Source organism: Zea mays, chromosome 8 (genome assembly GCF_902167145.1).
Source record: "Zea mays cultivar B73 chromosome 8, Zm-B73-REFERENCE-NAM-5.0, whole genome shotgun sequence".
Taxonomy (NCBI): Eukaryota; Viridiplantae; Streptophyta; class Magnoliopsida; order Poales; family Poaceae; genus Zea; species Zea mays.
Window position 1 is genome coordinate 141158046 of NC_050103.1, and position 24952 is coordinate 141182997.

Sequence of the window (24952 nt, forward strand, 5' to 3'; positions counted from 1 at the left end):
TTGATTAATTTATGTGTTTGTTGGATGATTAGACAATTAATATCATCGGGACGAACTACCCAACAATTATCCGGTAACTACTCGAGTAGTATCTGTTATCCGTTTCTTACCCGTCCAGATTATTTCCCGGTCCTGTTCTGTATCCGTCACGAATCTTAACTATCTGTATCCGTTCATGTATCTGAGAGAAATACATTACAATAGAATACAGAATGATCATGTATTCGGTGTATCCAGTTGTATCCGTGCCATTGTTTTCATTCGTAGCCAAAGACCTGTGATTCTGTGAATTTGAGCCGGCTTTTAGGCTGCTCTGTCCTCTCTCTTTTCGCCCCCTCTTGCGCTGCTTTCCTTTCCTTCCTCGCGAGAACGAGAGGCTAGACCGCATCCAGTGGTGGGGCTCGGTATGGGCGGAAGCGAATGCGCCCTGGGCGACGCCGCTATAGGCGAGGAAACCCTAAATTACGACGGCGATGACGTTGAGATGGCCGACGCCGACTCGGATACGGAGGAAGCCCGAGCAGCTGAGGTCTCCGCTGCAACTGGAGGATCCGCCGGAGGTGTTAGGCAGGCGGAGAAGGACGGACCGGATGGAAAGAAGAAGAGGAAGAAGAGGAGGAACAAAGGGAAGAAGAACAAAGGGAGGCAAGATGGGGCGCCCACCAACATCGCGGACATTAATCGGTAAAAACCCTTGCACTACTCACCTAGGGTTTTGTGTTTTGGGTTACGTATCGATTTGAGGATGCAAAGTTTGATGGGATACCGTAGTATTTTGTTTATGGCTATCGGGGTTCATATAGCACTGGAAGAATTTGTTCAAGCCAAGCAAACCATTTGGACATTTGGAACTAAAAACTGTTATAGGGCCTGTCTGCATCCCTAGGATCGAAACCCATTCTAGGAATTAGATTCTAGGTATTAAATTAGATTCAACAAGAAATGAATTACTCAGAAATGTGTTCAATTAAAATTTCTTGTTTACATGTACATGGAATCCTTTTGTTAGAATCAGTTTCAGTGTTGTTTGGAATGATGATTGGAAATATGGAATCTCTATACACAAGTGTGTTCAGTACAGCCAACATTCATTGAGGCTGCTATTTCTCTACTATATAAATCACCAGTTTCCATGATTCTACATCCGTCGTGCGTCACCCTCTATGTAAAAATAAGGTAAAATTATGCACATTCACGGCCACTTAATCAACATAACACACATTTTTTTTGTGTTTTGTTAAAACAAAATCTACCCATGTGATACATAGAAACCGTAGCAATGCACATGCATGTGACTATTTTTTCACCTTGTTATTGTAGCAACAACAGGATAAGCCGCAGCCCCCCCCCCCATCACTATCTCCCACAGAAAACTCAGCTTCTCACTACCCAATCTTCTGTCTGCAAATAACAATCATGATATCTTTCTACACACAATACCAGAGAGCGCGATGTGGCTTCCTCCTCTGAGGAAGACGAGCATGCCATGGTTGTATTGCCTCACAACGAGGTACTGCGGCTTCAGGCCTCTGTAGACCATTCCAAGCGTATGCAGATACTTGAGCACAGGGGGCACTTCTGTGACATAAAACATACAAAAAAAGAAGCATAAACAACAAAACTTTCCAAAAATGCATCTGCTATTTTAGGAATCAAGTTCTAAAGCATGATACAAATAGAAGTCGGGATGGCTTTTTGTTTGTAAGGGTTCTTCCTCACCTTTTTTTTCTTTCTTCTTAAATTTTTAATATAATGATCCGCAGCTCTTGTGTGTATTTGAGAAAAAAAAGAATGTGTAGATTGTAGTACATGGCAGCACTACTTTTGATCTGAAGAGGTAGACTGTAGCTTTTGTGATGTCTTCTTGGCAGACTTTTGTTTGATAAACAACTTGTTATTTGAATCATGATTGTCTGATTGATCTTTTATCATGTATTGATATTCAGAATCTGCCTTCCGCTACCACTGATTTGGCCCAGTAAAGTACGTTCTCCTTTTGCATCCATTATGTGTTAGGTTGCTGAGTTTCACAAACTCCTTTTATCCCTGATGCAGATTTGTTCTTAACACTTGCAAGCGCTTGAAGGAGAAGAAGTCGTACCTTGTCTGGAATGCTGTTGGCTGCCTTGGTGTCACTGCTGTCAATGATCTTGTTAGAGAGGTATGCAATGCTTTTGTTGAACAACTCTGCACTACCTGAGAGTTTATTAGCTAATAAGTGGCTTATTGCTTTTCTACTAAAGCAGTATAAATGCCATTGACTATTTGTATATTGAGTTTTTGACCTTTTGTTTTGCCCTGGCACTTCAATGGTAGACCAGTATAGTAATCTTTCTATCCTTCATTGAAGATCTATTGCCCACTGCTCTTACAAGCATAACTGCCTAGGATATTTTTGCAGTTCCTTGGATTTGTTTATTTCGTGTACTTGAGAGATTTGGAGTTATTTCAGGAGAATCTCTGAAAATATTACCATCTACATGTTTGATTTGGTGAAAAATCAATTTGCAGTTAAGTTTCTATTTCATTGCTACCATGTTATGAACTCCTAGGATTAACATTTAACGTACACATGTATATCATACTCTGTATTACGTAAATCAAATGTCAATAATATTCAATTTAGGAGTTAGTATATTGTCATGTGGGGCTGGACATTTGCACGATGCCGGCCAGACCAGCGCCAAAATATGGGGCACGGCCAGATCAAGATGTGATCGGCCTAGTAGAGTTTGTTGAGAGTTTTTAGCAAATAGGTAAGGATAGAATTGTTAGCAAATAAGATTAGGAGAGATTTTAGGAAAGTTTGTTGGATCAAGGACTATATAAGCCGCATGGCGCAAGTAATGGAATCAAGCAGTAATTTATCTATCTCCTATTCCTCTTCTCTACCAGCAACATAGGGGGCTGAGGGGAAAAACCTCGCCCCGCCTCTACCAGTGTGCAGCTTGGGCGCGCCGCCACCGCTACCAGCCCTAGACACCCAGCCACGCCATAACATGTATCAATTGTTGTATCAAAACTGGTGTTTCGTTTGTATATGTGTAGTTTGTGATACTTATATGTTTATTCCGCTGTAGTTGTTATCCTAAATATATTTGATTCCAGGTGGAGGCTATTCAGAAGTGTGGTGGGCAGACTATTGCTGATGGAAGCCGCTTTCGCACTGGTGGTGGAATTCTCTGGAACATCTTAAAGTCGCGGGAACCCAAGGCTTACAAGGAAATAATGGCAAAGGGAAAGGAACTTGAGGTACAATTTTTTATGACTCTATTATGAATGGATCTCTGTTCTTAAGGCGTCGCCTAGGCGTCCGGGCGGTGGTCTAACGCCTAGGCGCCTTGCCCGCCTACCTCCCCTAGGCGTCGCCTAGGCGCCGCCTAGGCGTCCAGGCGGTGGTCCAACGCCTTGGACCGCCTTACCGCTTTAAAAACCATGGAATGGATTAGTTATATGTATCATGTATGATGCCTATACTATGAAAATAACAACAAAAACAGGTATGAAATCATTTAGTTCAAAGTTAGCTGGTGGATGATGTAGGCTATAGATGAAACCTGAGAAGATCCAGAAAAATGGAAAAAGAAATAACCTTTCAAGAACAACTTTGCAGTCACTGTGCACGCCCATCATTATTATAGAAACTGGGGTGAAGTGTGCGATGATCGAAGTGTTTGGGTATTGATTTCTTCTTTAGGTATCACTGCACGTGGACACAAGAATTCAGTTCGGTATTAGATTGCTACCTCTAATGAAATAATTGAAGGAATCACTCTGAGTTTGACCCCCCACCCCCACCAATTTGACGTGAATACAACTTCAACCTGTTGAGAAGTGAGACTAAATCACTGTTCCTTTTCCTTCGTTTTCTTTTCTTCCAAAGACACTATTTTGAGCATTGTACTAATTAGCATTGATATTTTTCTTTTGTCATCTGGCAGTAAGTTACATGTTTTGGTCTTTCTTTTATTAGTTCACTGGTTTTTTTGGCATCTGTTGTATGGAATTAACTTGTATACCCATTTTCCCCTTGCAGAAGCAGTTTAGGTGTACGAAACGACCACAGATTAGCAGAAACGAAGATGCAAGTTCACAGGGCAGTGCTTTAATTGATGATGAAATTGAAGCGCGAGACCAAAAGGAAACATTGGATGACCCTAAGCAATTGGATGATGTGGAGATACACGTATCAGACAATAAAGCTCAACGCAAACCACTGGCGGACAGAATTCGCGCTCCTGTTGCATATGATGATCTGTTTGAAGAGGGGGAGATACACGACGGAGAACCACGTAGTTAGCATTTCAAAGATTATGCCTCGTCATGAGTGCCCAAAGGATGTCACATAATTGCAAGAGCATGAGTATGATTTAAGAACTACCACTGCAATGTAGCAGTTTTTCCTCTAAACATCATCCCCGTGAACTTGCAGCGATGGAGATTTTGTTGCGTTCGGTGAAACCATTGTTGGGCCTGAATTCAGTGGTCAATGGAAATCATGGTTAAACGAGTTTTGGGTGTATAGTGTGTTCATCGTTTTTTACCACACTATCGAGGAAGAAATAATAGTGTGGCTTTGAATTTAGCACTGTAGCATTGTAGTTAGTTTAGTGTTGGCTCTGGCCTTGGTAGGGTAAAAATGTCAATGGCATGCATTTTTCAAGTTGCAAGCCTATCCATCCTGAGTAACCTTTTACGTAGTCTCAGGAAATAAAACGAAGTATATCAATGCTCAAGCTAAGGAGCTAAAGCAAAGTTTAGTCACTTCAGGTTAGTTACTTTAGGAGGTAAAGGTCCGAATAGAAAAAGTTAAAATTGACCAAAAGTTTTTTTTGTTTTCATTTTAGTTTCTCTTAGCTCACAAGGAGCTAAAATTTAGTTAGTTTAGTTTAGCTCCTTTGATCCAAACTGCCCGAAGAATGCGAATTATATAAATGATTGGACATATACTAAGGATATGTTTGATTGAGTGAAGTAGAATGGAGTAGCTCTATTTTTATTTTCTGGATGTTTTATTTCCAATGAAAGAGGAGCAGAGTGGTTCTTGTAGTCTTCATATGCGAATATATCATAAATAGTTAGGATGATCCGTTCCACCAAAATGCCTAGGCGCAAACGCTCCCTTTCACTTCACACTCATATGATTCTTTAACCCAATAAAAAATGGAGCGGCTTCGCTCTATTCCACTCTTCAAACAAACAAAAAATAGAACGACTTCGTTCTGCACCGCATTGTCCATCGTCAAGTAGGGGGACCTCATGGTCGTCGCCAATGTCGGCGACTCTCGAATTGTTCTGGGTACCGCATCTGACGACAACACCATCACACCGTCCAGCTTATCGCCCACCTGAAGCTCAACCTGCCATATAAGTCGCTACTGACCGACCATGAATTCTTGTGTGCTGGGACGACCACCATTGCTAACGTTGTGTGAGTGTCCTCGAACATGATGTATGCAGAGAAGTAGCGCATCCGGTGGTGCAACGACCAGATGTACTAACTCGCTGATGAGCCCGGGGTGCACTTCGTCTGGCAGCCCAGCCATGAGTCATCGGGACTCGCCATGTTGCACGTGCTCGACGACTACTATATCAAGGATTGTGGCGTTATATCGGCGCCGGAGGTGACGCAGAGGAGGACAAACAACAATGACCAGTTCGTCATCCTCGCCACCGTCCATGTAGCTTTTATGCCGGTCCCCATTCAATTCTCTTCGCAAACACACACTTGCCTTTTTTTAAGCAAGCGCGTACGGTGGTGCGTGCCTGATAACTAACGATGTACGAGAGAACTTCTTCCGATATATGTGGGGTATTGAAGTCTGTATGATACTGATAATTGCAATGTAGTGGTGAAATGACTAGATTAAAATAACAAAATTTATGTATAACGGAATCAAAATGGATTATAAAAACTTTTTTTATAATAGTATACTATATTTTGTATATAAATTATCGTGATATTATATATTTCCATCAATGCACCGGTTATATATTTTCCATTTCGCAATAAGTCACCCAACCAAACAGCGAGCGCAAGGAAGAAAGGTCGAAGCGTCGTCTCTCTCGGCACGGAGCCTAGTGCCCGGCCTCGTGAGATCCGAAATTCAGAAGCGAGGATGGCGACGACCGCGACTAGGCGGTGGTGGAGGCGGCACGACGGCGGCGACGATGACCCAGACGACCTCGTCCCCATGGACACCCAAGGTACGATGCAATTTCACGCGCCCACCTCCCCGTTCCCCTGCCCATCGGGTTTTAGACGCTGCTGACGCCACGAAATCGATTAATTGTTGCTGCGGCAATTCGTTTTGCAGAGCAAGAAGAGCTGGTCCGGTCTCTGGAGGCTAAGCAGGCGCAGCAAGGCCGCCGTTGGAGGGTGCGTTTCAGATTCCCGATTCTTTCCGGCGTTATGGGAGAACTGGAGGAGAGACCTTCCGTGGGCGCAGGGCTCTGGTTTGTGTCTAGATTTGTTGATTTAGTGCTCACATCACCTACTGTTTTGTGCAGCGCGTCTTCGCGGGGTTCCTCCTAGGTTACGTGGCCTTCCTTGTCTACTCCAGTTTCCATCATGCTTGGTCTCCCTGGGAGCTGGTTGGTTTCTTACTCCTGACAACTATTCTTCTGTTTATGACGTTTATGGTCATGTTTTATGCCCAATTGTTGATTACACCTGCCATTAATTGAGGCCCCAAGTTCATTCAGGCACCACACAGTGAGTTCCTTTTACATTGGATTTGGACCATAATATCATGTTATTTTGTCTTGTATACTTACGCTTTCTTGAAAGCTTCCTGATAACTAAAATGCTTGCAATATTGGAAATAGTTAGTCACTGATGTATGCTTGGCACTAGGAAGAATCATTATTATAGGAAGAATCAAGTTTTTCTTATTGGTGTAGTTAATCGATTTGCCTTAAACTGTGCTTCTCAAATTAACAGCGGTACCATGCTTACTTCATGGAAGATTTGCCTGCACCAATGGTCATAATTGCAGGTTTGGTATCTCCTTCAACTATTTAGTTTGAGTTTGCAAAGTTGTAAACAAATCATGTGTTGATGCTTCTAACTGAATTATTTTGGATCTGGTTGTTGTTTAACTACGGTGCTTACTTAGTACTTACAATTTTATTGGCCACCTAAAACAATTGTTAGCTTCTCAATATTATCAGAAGATGTCTTTATAAACCACATATTCATTGTACTGTACAATATTGATGCTCATATAGGGATCTACTTAGCATATTTGTGTGTGCATGCACCATGTTATTCACAATGCTGTATCCTTATCTTAGTTCTTTCAAGACTTCCCTGATCATTTGCATGAAAGGGCCGTTTACTCTCAGCAAATGTTCATGATTACGATTTTATCAGTATCCTAATTGCTGTTAGTTGATAGCTGTAACTTAGGAGTCTGAAAGAGGCTGGGAAAAAATGATACTGGTGACTTACCAGCACCTGGTTGTTAATAACTTATTCCACTTGGATTCCATATTTTGTCCTAGGATTCCGAAATAAAATGGAGAACATGGTGCTCATAGCCTGATTGGCACAAAAGGCATATGTATTAGCCAACTCAAAATAGTTCTCCCAACACTTTGATCTAAAAATACATAAATGTTAAATTGCAGATTGGATAGCTGCTCTAGCATGCCTATTTGCTGTGAAAGGATTACTACAGAATTCAGGCCCATCAAAGAAGTGGATGTGGTATTCTTGCTATGTTGGCATTTTGGTAGCCATCTTTTGGACATACTACATCTTGAGGTATATCGTCTTAGTCAACTTATCTTTTTTTCCCTTCCCATGTCACTCAAATGCTTTGCTAAAATATTAGCATTTCAAAACCATTTGTATCATGTCAGCACTATTCTAGCTGTTGTAGCTACACTAACACACAGCAGCCAGTTCTAGATATGGTATTCCTTCTGACTGTTGGTGTTGTAGGTTGCCAAGAATTCGATGGGATGTTGCATGGCTCCCACTCGGTCCTTTGATGTATGATGTGACTTGAATCTCTCTTAATCTTCTTTCAGCAACTACTCATGAATAGTAGTAGTTAACATACGATTGTCCTGTATATATGTGCTACTGTGCAGGGCTGGTGCATTGAGCCTGTATGTGGACCATGTGCTGCTGGAGTCAATGCAAGATATCAGCACATTGAGAAGTTACATGTATAACTTCAAGGCCTTGTAGTTTTGAGCATAATTTCCCTTGCACCTATATGCAGCTATATGTGGAACAGGTTCAGGTCATTTCTCCTTTTTTTTAGTGGCAGAGTTGCGGTGGTACCTTGTTAAATGGTGTGTTAGCATGAATTTTTAACCTCAGAGAATACTTGTGCATCACTTCCGCTCTGTGGCGGGTGTATGTACAAGCTGTGGTGCCAATAGGCACCGCGGCTGTTTGAAACACCCCCCTGCTTCAGTGCTTCTACTGATGTCCATATTTGTTGTAGAAATTGATGATTTTTGAGAGGCTTAGGTTGTGTTTGGTTGCGGGATTGCTGGGGTCGACATACTTCTTCTAGTAGTAGTACAACAGGTTCTAGTAGTAGTATAACAGGGAGTGGAGTACTGCCATGCTTGCGATGATATGTGTGTTAGATTATGTGTTGTCTGCAGGATTACAGTAAGTTTTCAGTACATTTCCATACAGCTAAAGCAGAGACAATGTGATTTGATTTTAGAGGATTTTACATATGGCATTCAACCTGGTTTAGGTCACTGTACCTAGACAGCAACATTTCTTTTCTTTATCTTTAAAGCCGGTACAAAACGGAAGCAACGAGCCTATCCACGTCATCAAGAAATTGCGAACCGTTCGATTTCTAATCCAAGCTTCCAGTGCGCCGACGCAGCAGTATCATTGGCAAGTTAGAAAAAGGAAATTTCTTTATCTTTAAAGCCGGTACAAAACGGAAGCAACGAGCCTATCCACGTCATCAAGAAATTGCGAACCGTTCGATTTCTAATCCAAGCTTCCAGTGCGCCGACGCAGCAGTATCATTGGCAAGTTAGAAAAAGGAAATAAAAAAGGTCTACTCTGTCCAGAAGACTGTCCAGAGAATTCTGTCGCACTTCGGGACACTTCTCCCTCCGCTGCATCTCACTTTCTCTCCCGGCTGTTTCGTCTTCCTTGGCTTTCCTCCTCTCTACGCGCTTTCATTTCATCCATGTCGGCTTCCTCGTTTGCTCGGCTTCAGCACAAACGCTTCATCTGGTATTGACATCCACCTCGGCTCTGTTTGTTTGGTGAGATACAGTTTCTTTTCTCCCCCGTCGTCTGCTCCTTCTCGGTGGGTATCTGGTTCTAGATTGGAAATATCCAACGCCCTCTCGCTTTTTAAATCCTTCAATCTTCCATATGCCTGCTTGGCACTGCTAGATTCGTTTAGGTTTTCCCTACAACATGTGAATATGTCACTGCCTTTTTTTGGATAAAATGGTTTGGAAGATCTGCAAACTTCATTTTTCTTTTTTTAGGATTCCACCCTTCTACTGAAAGGTTCGTGTTCTCTTGTTTGTGCTCTCCAATTTTGTTTTTTTTCTTTTTCCTAGGCTTCAGGTTCGTTTCTTTTCCGAAAATGATCCTTTTTGGTTGAGCTAAGTTTTCCTTTTTATATCCTCGTCTGTTTCGTTTTAGGTGGACATCTGATTTCATTCAGGTGAACTGTTTGCATCGAAGCGGAGATTTCATTTTCCTTTTTTGTCGATACATTGAGGTTCGAAAAGGGCACTATTTTACTTAGCTAATTGATTGAGTGCCTCTGTTCTTCAAACTTTTTTTCAATGTTTAGGGTTTGTCTGGTTTTAGCTTTTCGAGCTATTCCTTGGTTTCTGTGCTCCATTCTAAGACCTGTATATTGCTCGTAACTTTGACTATTTGCAAATAACAGTGTTGCTATTCCTGAGAAGTAATAGCAGTGTTGCTTCTGATTTTCTACCTTTCCCTGAGTTCTTCGTCTTTATTTTTTTTCACTTTAACCAAATGTAGTTTTTATTTCCTGCTCGTTCCGAACATTTCCTTGTCTCTCATTTTTATATATGTCTCCTAAGATCGGTTCATGCATCCAACCCACATCAAAATCAACAGACATGGTATCTATTGATAAACAGAGGCAATTACTATTGCAGCTTGGGATCAAACATGGTTTACAAATTTGTTGTATTACTATGGGCGTGTAAAAAGGGTCAATTCTATGTTCTAAACTTATTTCCAAACATTCAGGCAGAATTTGATCTGGGCACAAGGTACAATATGTCCTACCTTAGAGATTTTACTACAAAGGTAATTGTCACATACTTAAACATGTTCTTCATTCATACTACCGTTATGCTAAATGGTCTGTGATGGTTACAATTTCATTTTCCGCACTGAACTTATATGTTGTCTATGCTTCAGTTTATGTTTATTCCTGTTCTTTCGTTGAAACATGTTGAAGAGGACCTCAGATCGTTAGAGACTTCGCTAACGAGGTAATTGGCACTTAAAGCTGGTTCAAAACGGCCGCATTCAGCCTATCCACGTCGCTTCTTTACAATTTCCTTCATCTTTTACTATTGAAGTTCCAGTGGCATGTCTCCATAGAATTCTGCACAAACTTTTATTTTTAACTTTTTTATATTTACAAATTCTGAAAATGTCTCGTCGGGCTCATGTGTTCTACATAAGAAACCAAACAAGCAGCTTCTTGGTGTGATTGTGTACCAAACAAACAATGAACCTTGACTTTTTTTCCCGTTGCTCACCTAATAAGTATTTTATATTTACAATTTTCCCAGCATCAGAATGGTGTTTCAATTCATTTTTTTTGTTTCTAGAACTATAAAAAGAAAAGCTTTTTTTAACCAAACGTATAATAGTAGTAACCACAAGTGATAAGGCCAATTAGGGAGGCATCGTATTGGATCACAAGTTTGATGTTCTTCTTGGCTTTCTCTTTCTTACAATTCACAGTATAGAGCGATCCTGGTTTGCTACTCTAGGAGGAAGATGTTTGTATTGTTACTGCTGATGATATGATATCTTTTTAGCTCTTGGCTCTTGCTATATATCTGAACCCAAGGTATCAGCATTGGAGTAGCTATATATAGTTAGGATCACTGCCAATAATACTAACACGAGTTCCCTGCTCCCTGCTGTACGTTTTACATAATTTTTTATTTTTTTAATCTGGTGATTTGCTGACATTAATGATATTTATGCAGTATGCAAAACTGACATCAAATATAATTATCCCCTTGTATCAACACAAAACCCAACCAAAACAAACTATACAATGGATACAATATTTCCAAAATCTTAGCTTATGATACACACTAATTCCGTAGTTTCTACAAGGATGGAATGTTTGACATCATTGTAGTCAGGCCATGAAAGGAATCATATGAAATTCCACAAATCTTATCTTATGATACAGACTATTTTCTATATTTTCTACAATGATGGGGTGTTTGGCATTATTGTGGTCAGTCATGAACAGAACTATATGTGGTAATCTTTTTTCCTTTTGGTTCATACTAACTAGAAAATGTTATGGACATTATTCATATAAGTGTTTGTCCCTGTCAAAAATAGTCCTACATGCAATACCCTTTACTTTTATACATACATTTTTGAAAAAATCATACAGACAAGAACCACATATGTTGTTGTGTATCCACTTGTGGAACCAAAGAAAGAGCCCCCCCCATGATTTATCATTCTATTGACATTTTCCATTCAAATGCTTCTACTATAATCGTTTCTTATGATGTTTAACTAGATGCTAAATACATTGATTCATATAAATACAATGATTCATATGGTGGCACATACAAAGAGTTTCTTTACAAATTATCTGACTTCCTGAACGATAATACACACATGCTATGATTTTTATTTTACTCTTTCAGATCATGTAAAAGTTACCGTATACCTAATATTTATGCTCTCTTCCCCTTATGCTCATGGACAATAATACCCATATTTTAATTAACTCTATTTTTTACCTGCTTTCTACAGAGCTTGCCGGATTGTTTAATTCTCTTTAGGGGTACCCATACGCACGCGCTTGCGCCAATCGTGCCTTATTCAATGGAGAATAGTGTTGCAGATGCAATGTACAACAAAATTATTGTTTTTGGTGAGTATGTTTTTCAAAAAATAATTATGAACATCATCTCTACATACTTCCTGAGAACGTGTTCCGATTACAAATATGAACATCATTTCATAGCTTTTTACCATTTTCCTTTTTCCCTAGCACATTAATGAAGAGCTTAGTACTGAAACTACTTGAACTGCATACTAAAATTATTTACCTGTAGTTTTCGACCAAGTTGTGGATACCACACCCTGGAAGAGTTGGTGGTAGATTCTTCATCAAGTATGGAATGTCTGCGATGCCTAGCTAGGTGCTTGATGGCAACAGGTGCATATCAAAACTATTAATTATTTTCATGTGTTCCTGCTTCAAGAACACATGCAATAGTAATAGGTTTCCATTAGTTTAAATGTCACATGCAAAGAAGCAAACACCACCCAGACTTTCTTCTTAGTTTGCCATTATCACATCTGTACTCATCATGCACATGAAACTTTTGGTTATGTACAACTCAAAGGTAGAAGGAAGACCTTAAGGTATGTTGTCATAGTAATTGTGAAATGGATTTGGCACTGGTATTTGATATTTTCTGACTTCTAGCATCACTCTGAAGGCACATGATAAAGCTCGAGCTTTATCGATGGTCGGACGATGATAACGCGCTGGAAGAAGTAATGAGTAGAGAGTATGTTCTTTATTTCTTATTTATGTACAAATTAAGATCTCACGGACGAATTTAACACCGTGCGCAGGGCGCGCGGCAATACACTAGTACAGATTAAATTTTGTTGATTGTGTGCCTCTTGAACATGCAGTTAACTGTTTCCTGAGCAATGAATGTAAGAAAGGTTACCAGACGTTCCAATGCAGTCAAAAGCTTTTTAATATACTAGCAGCATTTGAACTCACATTTAGAAAAAAAAACATTGTTTACCCTCATGATTCATGAACTGAAACCAAATAAGCATGCTTTGATCAAACTCTGAAACACTTTTTTTTTGAACATTTTTTTTTGATAAGGAAGATTTTTCATTGCATCTAAAAGTTTGATACAAATCGTCTCCCGGCCTCTGCAACAATAAGATGCACACAGCCTAGACAAGAAAGAAAAAGAGAAAAGAAAAAGAACATGGTAAGCACATTCTTAATGGATGTCAATCCTACGACTAGAACGTCACCCATGCGCCTGAGATAAGAACTTCGTAGCCACCTGCTCCAAACGTTGTGAAGCTTCCATCACAATAGACTGTTGATCGTGCCTCTGCAGTACAACCCAAGACCGTAGCCAGTGGGTAGTAGTGAAAATAACCTGCAAAGGAGACATATTAAATTTCTTTTGAAAAACCAGATCATTCCTACTAAGCCAGAGTGACCAACAGATGGTTGCTACTCCTAGTAGGGCTAAATTTTTTAATTTTTTGTCAAATTGTGAAAGCCAATTCCCGAACATATTTGAAGTGGAAGTTGGTTTTGGGATTCCTAACGCCCAAAACATCATGCTCCATACCATACGAGCAAATCGGCATTCGAAAAACAAGTGCTGAATTGTTTCATTGCCTTGACAGAAATTACATGCTTTACTTCCTTTCCAATTTCGTTTAGCTAGGTTGTCTTTGGTGAGGAGCACTCCCCTACGAAGATACCATAGAAAAATCTTGATTTTGAGGGGTGCTTTTATTCTCCATAGTCTCTTATTTAGGTTTGGTACCTCTTCTTTGATAAGGGCCAGATAAAGAGACTTTACCGAGAATTGACCATTTGGGTGCAAGTTCCAACGAAAAATATCTTGATCTTGTGTTAATGGTATGTTAACAAGCTTTTGGCGCAACTCATTCCAAGCAACAAGCTTAGACCCAAATAGAGATCGCCTCCAAGCTAGATTTATGTTGTCTGATTTTAATACTGTTTCAACTGTCTCGAATTTCCTTCGAACAATGTTATATAAAGAGGGGTACTGGGTTTTTAAAGCTATGCCGCCTAGCCACCTGTCTTCCCAGAATCTTACTTGTGATCCATTCCTGATTTCGAAGATTCCAAAGCGAAGAAAGTCTTGCTTCACCTTCATCAGCCCCGACCAGAAATGTGAGTCCCCTGGTTTCCATTCAACATGTACTAGTGGTTTGGATCCAAGGTATTTGTTTCTAAGCAATTGTTGCCACTTTCCTTCCGTAGTTAGGAGTTTAAACAACCATTTACTTAGCAGGGCCCTATTCTTTAAATTGAGATCTATGATGCCCAAACCCCCTTGGTCCTTAGGTTGACAAAGGACGTTCCATTTAGCTAGGCGGTATTTTTTTTTGTTCCCATCACTTTGCCAATAGAAACGAGATCGAAAGTAGTCAAGCTTCTTGAGCACACCTTTTGGAGCAAGAAAAAAGGACATCATATACATGGGAAGACTATTCAAAACTGAGTTGATTAAGGTTAGCCTTCCCCCGATTGATAAATGTTTTCCTTTCCAGCTACTAAGCCTTTTTTCAAATCTTTCCTCTACCTCCCTCCAATCAGTAGTTTTCAACTTCCTATAATGAATAGGAATACCCAAATACCTTAGAGGGAACTCTCCTTTTTTACACCCAAAAATATCTCTATACAATTGCTCTTGGTCCTGTGCTGCACCAAAGCACAATATTTCGCTCTTGTGAAAGTTGATTTTTAGTCCCGAGATTTGTTCAAAGACAAAAAGCAACAATTTCATATTGTGAGCCTTCTCCAGATCATGTTCTAAGAATAGGATGGTGTCGTCCGCATATTGAAGGATAGATAAACCTCCATCTATTAAGTGGGGCACAACTCCACCGACTTGTCCTTCCATATTTGCCCTTTTAATTATTATAGCCAACATATCTGCTACAATATTAAAAAGGAGGGGTGAAAGTGGGTCTCCTTGCCTAAGGCCTTTCTTCGTTTGAAAATAATGGCCTATCTCATCATTAACGTTTATAGCCACACTACCTCCCGAGATGAAGGTCTTTATCCAAGATATCCATCTTAGAGAGAAACCCTTCATCCGTAGAGTTTGGTACAAGAAAGGCCACTTAACCTTGTCGTATGCCTTCTCAAAATCTATCTTGAAAATTACCCCATCAAGCTTTCTTCTATGTAGCTCATGGATTGTTTCATGTAGGATTACTACTCCTTCTAGGATATTTCGTCCTCGCATGAAAGCGGTTTGAGTAGGATTCACTATTTTGTCTGCCACTAGATTCAACCTGTTTGTAGCGACCTTGGTGAAGATCTTGTAACTAACATTCAAGAGGCAAATGGGCCTATATTGCTGTATTAGATTCGCATCTTGTATTTTAGGGATCAGGGTGATTACACCAAAGTTCAGGCTAAACAATGGTAGATCACCCCTATGCAGGTCCTCAAACATTTGCAGCATGTCATACTTAATAATATCCCAAAATTTTTGGTAAAACTCTGCTGGGAAACCATCTGGACCTGGAGCTTTATTTCGCTCCATTTGAAATATAGCATCTTTTATCTCCTTCTCTGAAAAAGGTCTCGATAAGATGTTGTTTTCTTCTCTAGTGACCTGAGGAATGTCCTGGATCCATTCCTCATCTAAGGAGAAATGCGAGTTCCCAGGTTCTCCAAAGAGCTCCTTATAGAATTGTGTAATGTATGTTTTGAGATTATTTTGTCCTTCTATTACCCCATCTTCATGATCCAAAGAGAAGATTCTTTTTTTTCGATATTTGCCGTTTGCCACCATATGGAAATACCGGGAATTATTGTCTCCTAGTAATATATTTTTTACTTTGGCTCTTTGATAGAATCTTATTTCTTCATCTCTGAGGAGGGAGGATAGCTGATATCTGGCTTGTTTGAGTTGATTTCGTTCAACCTCAGTCAATATCCTATCCTCAGCTGAAGTGTCCAAGTCAGTAATGATTGCTTGGAGTTGACCTTTTTTAGTTTTATACTCCCCACTAGCATTAGATGCCCAGCCACGGAGCATTTTTCGTAGCGCCCCTAGTTTATGATTCCAATGTTGCACAGAGTTTTTCCCTTTGGTTGGTCTGTTCCAGCAATGAACGACTTTATCGAAAAAGTCTTCCTGGTTGAACCAGCTTAGTTCAAATTTGAACTGCCTAGGCTTGCCCAAGAAAGCCTGAGTTCCAGTGTCTAACAGAAGGGGGGTATGGTCCGAAACACCACGATCAAGTGCCTGAACTGTTACCAAAGGAAACTTAAATTCCCACTCGGTTGTCATAAGGACCCTGTCCAATTTTTCAAGGGTCTGACATGGGAGAGAGTTAGCCCAAGTAAAGCGTCGCCCAGTTAGTTCGATCTCCCTTAGATCAAAGCTGTCAATTACAGCATTAAACAAAAAGGGCCAACGCTCGCTATACCTATTGTTATTCTTTTCTTTGCTATTCCTCAAGATGTTAAAATCTCCCCCAATAAGAGTGGGCCAAGAGTTGTCCTGACAAGTTCTAACCAACTCAGCAAGGAATGCTGGTTTGAATTCATCTTGAGCCGGTCCGTAAACTGCCATTAGAATCCAGTTGAATTTGTCCAATTTATTGCTGAGATGGAACTTTATATAAAATTCCCCTTCGACAACAAGAGACAAATCGAACATTGTGGCATTAACTCCTAAAAGAATACCCCCTGATCTTCCACGTGGTGGTAAACTATGCCAAACAAAATCTACACCTCCTGTGAGTCGTGTAAGATTCGAACTAGAGATGTCCTGTTTACCAGTTTCCATCACGGCAACGAATTCAAGATTATGTTCCTTTACTGCATCAGATATATATCGGATTTTAGCCAAGTCCGAAAGACCTCTGCTATTCCAAAAGAGTCCTTTCATTGAGAACTATGTGGTTTATTTGTCATACAGTTCTTATGTTTTTTTTCTTGAGGTTTTATGCTTCCGATTGGATGCCACTAGATCACATAGTTTTGTGTCTAGCTCCTCCTTTTCATGGTCTGTCTCAGCTACATCTTGAATCAAATGTGCGAACAGGTCACTTTCTGAGTAAGTGGCCTCGTCATCACTTGATTCAAAAAGGGAATTATCATTTGGATTATTTATATCCCTTTCCCTATCTTTTTCTGCTTGCCTTAATGTTTCAAATGCCTCTTCAATCCCTATCCCATTTCCTCCTATATTAATCCCTATCTTGGATAAATTTGTAATGATGTTATGACTTGATAGGTTATATATTGTAAAACGACCTTGGGATTGAGAATTACCTGCTGCATGAGGTCCTGGGCATGGAGATGTATTATACTGCTTAAATCCGGCAGCAATACTGGATCCTCCTTTCACATCCAAATTGCGAGCAGCAGCACGATTCATTGCCTTCTCTAATGAATCCATATCTGCAGTGGAGGATCCATTAATCAATGGTACATTGCATCGAAGGCTACGACGAAGTCCATCTACTGAATTATATACAAGAGGAGGAACATATTTAAGCGCATCTTTAGTATTACTTTTGTCCTGGGCAGAATTAGGAGACATCTCCATCTTCAATTCCTCACTCGTTTCTATCTCAGCCACTTGCTCGCCCTGCACCACCAATTCCCCATCCTTGTTACTACAAGATGTATCTATTTGTAAACAAGAAAAAGGATTATAGATGTCTAAACCAGAACCACAAACCTGTGAGTTCTGTCCTATATCTTGGCTTAATGGTGTTGCAGGTTTCTCAGCCCTCAAAGACAAAGGCGATAATACATTTCTCGCTGGGGTCTCCAAAGCACTTGTTTGATGTGTATTGCTGTCACAGTCAGAACTGTTTTCCATCCTTTGTGTTGGCATGGAAAAATGTCTCCCTAATATGACATCGATGCATGGTTGTTTCCTCATCCCCAAGTCCAAGCTAGCATGCTCTTTCCCTTCTACTTCATTGGTTTCATAAAGTTGAGTATAATATGGGCGCTGCTCATCAGAGCATATAACCCCTGAAGCATCAACATCCTGTGGATTCAATCTGACATCCTTTCCCCCTGATTTCTCACACCTTTTGGTCACACAATTGTTTTTTTCAAACAACTTACCCTGCTCAAGGTTGAGGGGTTTGCCTGGTGAAAAAAGTGTCATTGGATCAGAAGGAGCCACCACGATGTGACCAATGTTGTGATTCAGATTTTCACCATCAGTCTGCATAGGAGCAGATTCATTGTCGCCCTGCATGGACTTGGAGCCTGAGGCATCTTTGGTGTTCTTAGCTTTTTTAGCAGTCTGCACTCTCTCCTTATCCTTTGCAGCGTCCTCATTTCCTTCACTATCATCATCCTTTTCTCTGGGTACAAGAGAATTTGGTGGAGGTATTGCCGGCTCAAAATATTGATCCTCCATGGAGAATGTAATCTCATACCCCACCTTATCAAAAACCACATCTGTTGTGAGCGGAAGAAGTTTTTTATCTAGTGTCCCAACCAAGATTCGAATCACACCTTTCTTCCTGTATGTATACATATCAACATCAATGGTGGTGCCAATCATTGATCCAAGCGCCCAAAAACCAAGATAATGCCTCCATGCGTGAGGTACACCGGTAACATGCACCCACACTTCATCCAAAAAGTAGGCTGGTGTTGCATCGCCCCCATGTTTCCATTCAGATATGGTTAAGGTCACTCCACTGCTCCTCATCTTGTATTCCATTTCAGACATCCTTGCTAATTCTTCTTCTGATGGAAAAGCAACAAGGAAAGAATCCTCCCCATGTTGCAAAGCTTCCCAAGCTCATTCAACCCTTGACAATTTTGCCAATTCAGCTTGAATTGAGACAGCATCAAGCTTACCCCCAGTCATCTTTATCAATCCAGTTGGAGCAGCATCAGGTGTTTCAAGTCTATAGTCAAAAACTGGTATGCGAAAGAAACAAAGCTCATTCTTGGCAAATCCGCTCATGGCTGCAGATGGTTTCTCCATCTTGAGCAAAGGACATTTGGCCGCAATATGTATATTCTTCTTATTGCATACATAACAATCTAAATCTGCTTTGCATGCTTCAACTAGATGCCCGTTGCACTTACAGCGATAGCAGTGTGGTGGTCTTGGTTTCTTGGCCTTGAAATCTCGACTCTCCCATTTCTGAGTCGCATCGTGCACACCTTCAGCAGCAAGGTTTCCACCCACTATCTCCTGTTGATTTCCCATCCTTTGAATTCCCACAGGCGCAAGCTGCTGGGATGAGGCAACAGGTGCATACTGCTGCGGCGCGTATCCACGGCCACGCGCCCAGTTCTGGCCTGTTCCCCTTCCACGACCGGACGCTGGAGAGCCACGTCCAGGACCTCTCCCTGCCCTGCCGCCCCGAGGAAATTGCTCTCTGCGCTGATGATGGCGAGGTACGAAGGTTCTCTCACCATGATGGGTTTTCTCCTCCATTGTTGGCATATGCTGGCGCTGAGGCTTGAGGTTTGCAGGCTGTCTTGCAGCTATCTCAGCGTATGAGGGTCGGATTAAGTGCTGCACTAGTTTGGGAGAAATTTGACCTTTCTTTTGATTTAATGCTGGCCGTCGTAATGATTCACGCGAAGCGCCATATGTCTTTGCTTTTTGTACCAGCTGAGCCCTGCTTAAAGGCAATAAATGCCTCTGTTCCTCTCCCGAAGCGATTAGCAGCTGCACATTTTCTAAAGAGGTTTCTTTAGTTTGAATGTTATGTGTTTTCGTCACCCAAGAACTCTTGAACTTCTCATCTGATAATGGCCGTTTCAAACTATCAAGCCCATTGATCAAGCTCGGCATGAATGCCTCGAGAGTGATCAACCGTTTACTGATCCTGGGCAGAGGACCGCACCAAGGACGAATTTTACATCCGTAGCATCTCCCCTTTCTTTTTTTCATTTTGTTCTGATTTTCGATGCTCTCCTTGCGGCTATAGATAGAGACATTGCTCGAAGCAATGGTGCTGACAGTTCCGACATTGGGTGTCGATGAACTAGCCAGACCGATTTCATACGATTTTCTCCCCACTGGGTTCAGGATTGCATCGGCATCAGCCTTGTTCATCAAACTTCCCATGTCTCCCAGGAGGTCGATCATCGTATCAGCCGATGTGTTTGGTTCTTCCGTATCTTCCCACCACCGGCGTTCTTTTGGGAAACCAATATCACACCAGAACTCTTCACGGAGAGAGGAATTGAAAGGGCTAGATAACTTACTAGTAACATCATCTATTGCAGGTTGTCCATGCTCGGCTTCAGGCGCTGCCTCAGAATGCTCACGATCCCCAGCCGAAATGTCTCCCACGTCGCAGATGTAATCCCCTCCGGCTAGCATCGCCCCTGTCATGCGGATTCCTTCTGCCATCTTTTAACTTGCTCTTGCTACGAGAACGTACGAGTAGAATACTTGTTAACTTCGATTAACAAACGGCCCTGTCGATCAGCGGGGTTACACTTGTCGCGCGTACAGGCTACATGACCTGTCATTTGCTTGTTTGCACCGCCCAATCATATCCCGATGAAAAGGTTGATAAAAACACACACACACAATCCTAAAAGAATAATAAGAATCAAAAGACGAAGGATGGATACAAGAAAACAAACATCTTGGCCATCCAAAATTCCAATGAAATGAACATTTGCTGCACGGATCCAATGCCGTGTCTTTTGTTGAAGTAAGGCTGATTTTAGTAATATCCTCTAAATTTCATCACCTAAAATAATATTACTCGTCCTTTAGAACACTCTAAAAATTTCGTCTTCTATATCTTTATCATCTCCAACAACGTTTTTTAAATGATAACGTGCAAACAAGCACTTCTGTGCAAACTAACTAATAACATTTCAATTTCACCTTATATTAAAATTTCTAAAAGAACGTGCTTCTTTGTCCACTCTACCATTTATAACATTTCAATTTCATCTTATATTAAAATATACTAAAAATAGAAAATTTTGAAATAATTTTCACTTTTTTGTATCTCAGAATTTTCTTTTTTTACCTTTTAACATTTGATGAATTTGAATTTCAAATTTTACTAAGATTTTTTGACTTTTGTTAGTTGGTTTGTATGATGTTTGCACGAAAACTTAGGAGGTGTTTGGAATGGCTTCAGGTTCTAGTGTGGAGCTATAGTTTATAATATTAATTTAATTATTTTTAAAATATTTTAAATATAAATAATAAACAAAATGATTTATTTAAATATCTTTTAAAGGTTTACAGTTCCATCTCCACGATTTTCTGGAGCATCTAATAATATACTCCACCAACTCCACTAAATTTTCTAGAGTTAGAGTTATCCTAAACGTTTAGGGAAGTTAGCACCTGATATGTTGCCTTTTTAAATTGTGTCCTCTTTTATCTCATCCTCTTATTCATCCCAACCAAATTAATGAATCCTATTTTACCAACATTTTATAATGCCATCAATGTATGTACTAAGACTGGCTCCAACAAGGTACTCTAAAAGCTCCTGTACCCTAAATATAGAGGATCAAATGGTCCTCTACGCTCTCCAGTAACATTCTCTAAAGGATCCTCTAAATTTAGAGGACGCTGCTGTATTCTCTATATATAGAGTTTCTCTAAACCATCCTCTATCCATTTGAATACTTTAAATAACCGGTTTAGCAAAACTAAAATATGTACAATACATTTGAGAGTATGACAAATACGTATGTACAAAAATAAAAAATAAAAAATATCTCTAATATAGATGTTTACGTATAGAGGACGTGATTTAGAGGACGTTGTTGGAGAGGAAGGATATATAGAGAATAAAATCTTTTAAAGAAGACTGTAAAAGACAGATATATATGATGAATATAGAGGACGTTGTTGGAGACAGCCTTAGAAAGAAGCTAAGGAGCGGTGAACATATGTATGCAGGACCCTCTATTTTAGCGCATTGTTTACAGGTTCTTGTTGGAGGCCATACATACATTGCCATCCGCTATAATTAGAGTAAGAAACCTTATCCTACAAATGAACTTAAACTCTAAGTTTAGCGTTCACTCCCATCCTTTACTCGTCCAGCAAGGATCGCTATTGCATCCTCTAAATTTGCCATTCGTCTTCTACCCGGTAAATGTAGCAGCTGTCCTTCGCCCGCTATACGATGGCTCAGTCTACAAATAATTAATAAACAATTTTGTAGCACGTGACCATAGATATATGCATGCAATAGCGAAAGATTTAAAATAAAATTAAATTATGACATGTGATAATACTGTAGATATAGAGACCAAATTTAAGCGACATTGCTGAAGATGAAGAAGATATAAAAGATGAAAATTTTTAGAGGATGCTATAAAGGACGAGGAGTATTCCTTTAGAGTATGAAATTTAGAGATCGTTGCTAGAGATAGCCTTATACAAGTTGTTGCTGAAGTTGGCCTAAAAGACCTGGCATAGATTGCATCTCACGGGAAAACAATGTCAACTTAATAATTGCACAATATTTTTAGAACCATAAAATTTTATTGTAAGTAGCACAAGCTGTCATCCATTATTAAACTAATATAAAACCAACTAGTTATCTTGTCCTAAATACCGTATATTTTAAAAACGGAGGTATTACTTAATTGAGAACGTATCAGTGTAACCGAACCAATTGATGCAATCGTGCAACCAAGACACAAGGATGATGGTGGGAGGATGTTGAATACCAAAAGTGGAGAACGGTTCGGTCCAGGGCCCAGAAGGTGCTCGCCCCTGCGATCAGATTGACTCGAGTGATTATTCTTATCTCGTGCGTGGTTATCCATCTAATCATGTGAGATCTGTTGGCTATCGCCTAGGAACGGGTCCAAACCTCTATATATATATGTAGGGGTACAACTGATTAAGAACCCCTGAACACATTCTAATCAAACCAATCTACTTTATTTACCTTTCTTTATCATTTCTGCTCTAGGAGTAGATGTAACATAGCTCTAGTTGTACCTTTCCGTATATCCACCTTCACTCCTATTCGACTCTACGTCGTCTAGATCCGTTTTGGGTGGTCTGCCGATCCCAAGACGACCCTAGAACCTAGATTAACTTTGCCTTGAAATGTAAATCAGGTGAAAGAATCACTTGGGGTGATGGGATAGCTTCAAAACCCTAAGGTGAGGTTGAAAACCCTTGCTTGGAATTGAGTGTAAGCAAACAACTTCTCAACTAGTAATGCTTTGGGCATGAGCTTCCTATACTAAAGCTAGATCTTAGGTCCAAGAACAACTTGGTTTGGAGTGGTATATTAAGGTTGAGAGATAGATTGGAGAAAAAGGAGTCACAGACTCACAGATGAAACCCAGGTGAAACCCTAAACTAGCCCCAAAAGAGGAATTCAAAATCTAGAAAGAATATGGCAAAAGTCTATATACAAAAGTTGTAGAGCTTGGAAAAGCGAACAACTTCCTTACTTTGGAGTAAGTTGCAAAAATTCAGATTAGGTCAATTTGTATTCAGCGGAAAGCAGTTTAATTTAGCTATTTTTGGAGCACTGTAACTTTTAAACTGTGGGCTTTTGGTAAAAGGTTGCTATAACAAACTGGTAGAGTAACTATAGGAGAGCAACTTTTGTTAAGTGTGACAGCCCTAAAACCATATGCTACCAGGTGAAAAGGTGGTCCAAAATAAGGTTGGTAGGTTTCTGGAGTTTCATATGGTGAACAGTAGGTTAAGTCTGAATTTCAGTGTTTGTGCTATTTTTGGGGTTCAATTGTGGCTAATACAAGAAGATTTGGGTTAGGAAATCTATGACAAGATGGAAGACCATATCAAGGTGAACAAGTCTCTTGAGGTCAGAGTTCCTTGTTGCTACAAAAGTTGGGTGTAAAATGCACTTTTATTTCCTCTGTCAGACTAACCTTGTGCCGTTTCAGTGTTTTGCTCTAACTTTGGTACTCAATAACATTTGTTCTGTGTGGTTTTAGGCTAAGCAGCCCGTAGCAAGTTGGAAGACAAAAGTAAAGTGAACAAGTTTGCCAAAGTGAGAGGGACTTGATTCTACATAAAATTGGGAGTAAAATATATCCCAACTTCCTTTGTCAGACTTAATGAATGCTGATTCAGAAAACTGAAAATGGAGTTGCAGTGGTTTTGGTTCTACTTTGGTGCTTCATAAATATTGTTCTAAGCATTTTCAACCTAGGGGTGCTATACCAAAGTGATAGATCTATGTTTGGAGAATAACTTTTGTTAAGTTGACTTGGTCTGTTGCTAAGTGAAATTGGGTGATCAAGGGGTCTGAACAGGGAGGTCTGCAAGGGATTAGTAGTTTGGTGATTCAATTACTGTAACTATGGTTCAATGTTCTTCTCTAGAATCAGGAGCTGTCTTTTGGTTGATCCAAGGGTTATAAGGCTTAGGCTCTTGTGACAAGTTGGTAGAGGGTAAGTTGGTGATCAAGGTTCATTAAGGTTGGTCCCTTTATTGTCATAGGAAACTAAGAATTATAAGGGGATGAAGTTGAATTTTAAGTCAAAAAGGTGCATATCAGTGTGCTTCAAAATATATGTAGTAAAAAATCTTCATCCACTGAGGACTCCAGGGGTTTATAAGGGATGTTTGGATAGAGACCACTACCTACTGAAATATCAAGTTTCGCTCACTTTGGAGAAGTAAGGAGTGGGGTATTAATTGGTTTTGTTTGCTGACTGCAGAAGTAGACAAAAGAGATATTTGTGCTATGCCTGTAAACCAACCCAAAGTCAGTGCTCTGTAATGTTTCACTCGACTGGATAAGTGAAGGCTGAAATGAACTAGGGTGGTGAGACTTGGTTCACTGGCTAAAGACTATATTGCACCTGTTACTGGATTGATTACAACCAACATTTCCCCCTGCCCATTCTTTTGTGCACACTCTTGGATGAGATTCATCACCCCTATGTTATCTTCTACGTGTTGTTTATGCACTGCTGCTTAGTGTCCATGCTAGGGGAGTTGTTGG

The 24952-nt window shown here is 40.2% G+C and overlaps 3 protein-coding genes and 1 pseudogene across 4 annotated transcripts; 3 read left to right on the forward strand and 1 right to left on the reverse strand.

The window, feature by feature from the left end:
* The first annotated feature begins 350 nt into the window (after positions 1-350).
* Positions 351-4509, forward strand: LOC100278489 (uncharacterized). Its single transcript, NM_001151751.2, has 4 exons — positions 351-684; positions 2056-2161; positions 3109-3252; positions 4037-4509. The coding sequence occupies exons 1-4, from the start codon at positions 407-409 to the stop codon at positions 4298-4300; spliced, it is 792 nt and encodes a 263-aa protein (NP_001145223.2). The 5' UTR covers positions 351-406; the 3' UTR covers positions 4301-4509.
* Positions 4510-6043: 1534 nt separating this feature from the next.
* Positions 6044-8637, forward strand: LOC100193312 (uncharacterized). The gene is made up of 7 exons (NM_001346832.1): positions 6044-6207; positions 6318-6379; positions 6511-6594; positions 6944-6998; positions 7633-7768; positions 7949-7999; positions 8101-8637. Exons 1-7 carry the CDS (start codon positions 6120-6122, stop codon positions 8198-8200), a joined length of 576 nt encoding a protein of 191 aa, NP_001333761.1. The 5' UTR covers positions 6044-6119; the 3' UTR covers positions 8201-8637.
* A 437-nt stretch (positions 8638-9074) lies between these two features.
* LOC101027232 (uncharacterized) lies at positions 9075-12630 on the forward strand (annotated as a pseudogene). The gene is made up of 4 exons (NR_144506.1): positions 9075-10294; positions 10409-10482; positions 12011-12131; positions 12316-12630. The product of NR_144506.1 is annotated as an uncharacterized protein (transcript).
* Positions 12631-13069: 439 nt separating this feature from the next.
* LOC103636008 (uncharacterized) lies at positions 13070-17978 on the reverse strand. The gene is made up of 4 exons (XM_035961825.1): positions 17713-17978; positions 17544-17619; positions 17301-17429; positions 13070-13401 (listed from the first exon to the last, which is right to left on the reverse strand). Exons 1-4 carry the CDS (start codon positions 17917-17919, stop codon positions 13259-13261), a joined length of 555 nt encoding a protein of 184 aa, XP_035817718.1. The 5' UTR covers positions 17920-17978; the 3' UTR covers positions 13070-13258.
* Positions 17979-24952: the final 6974 nt, after the last annotated feature.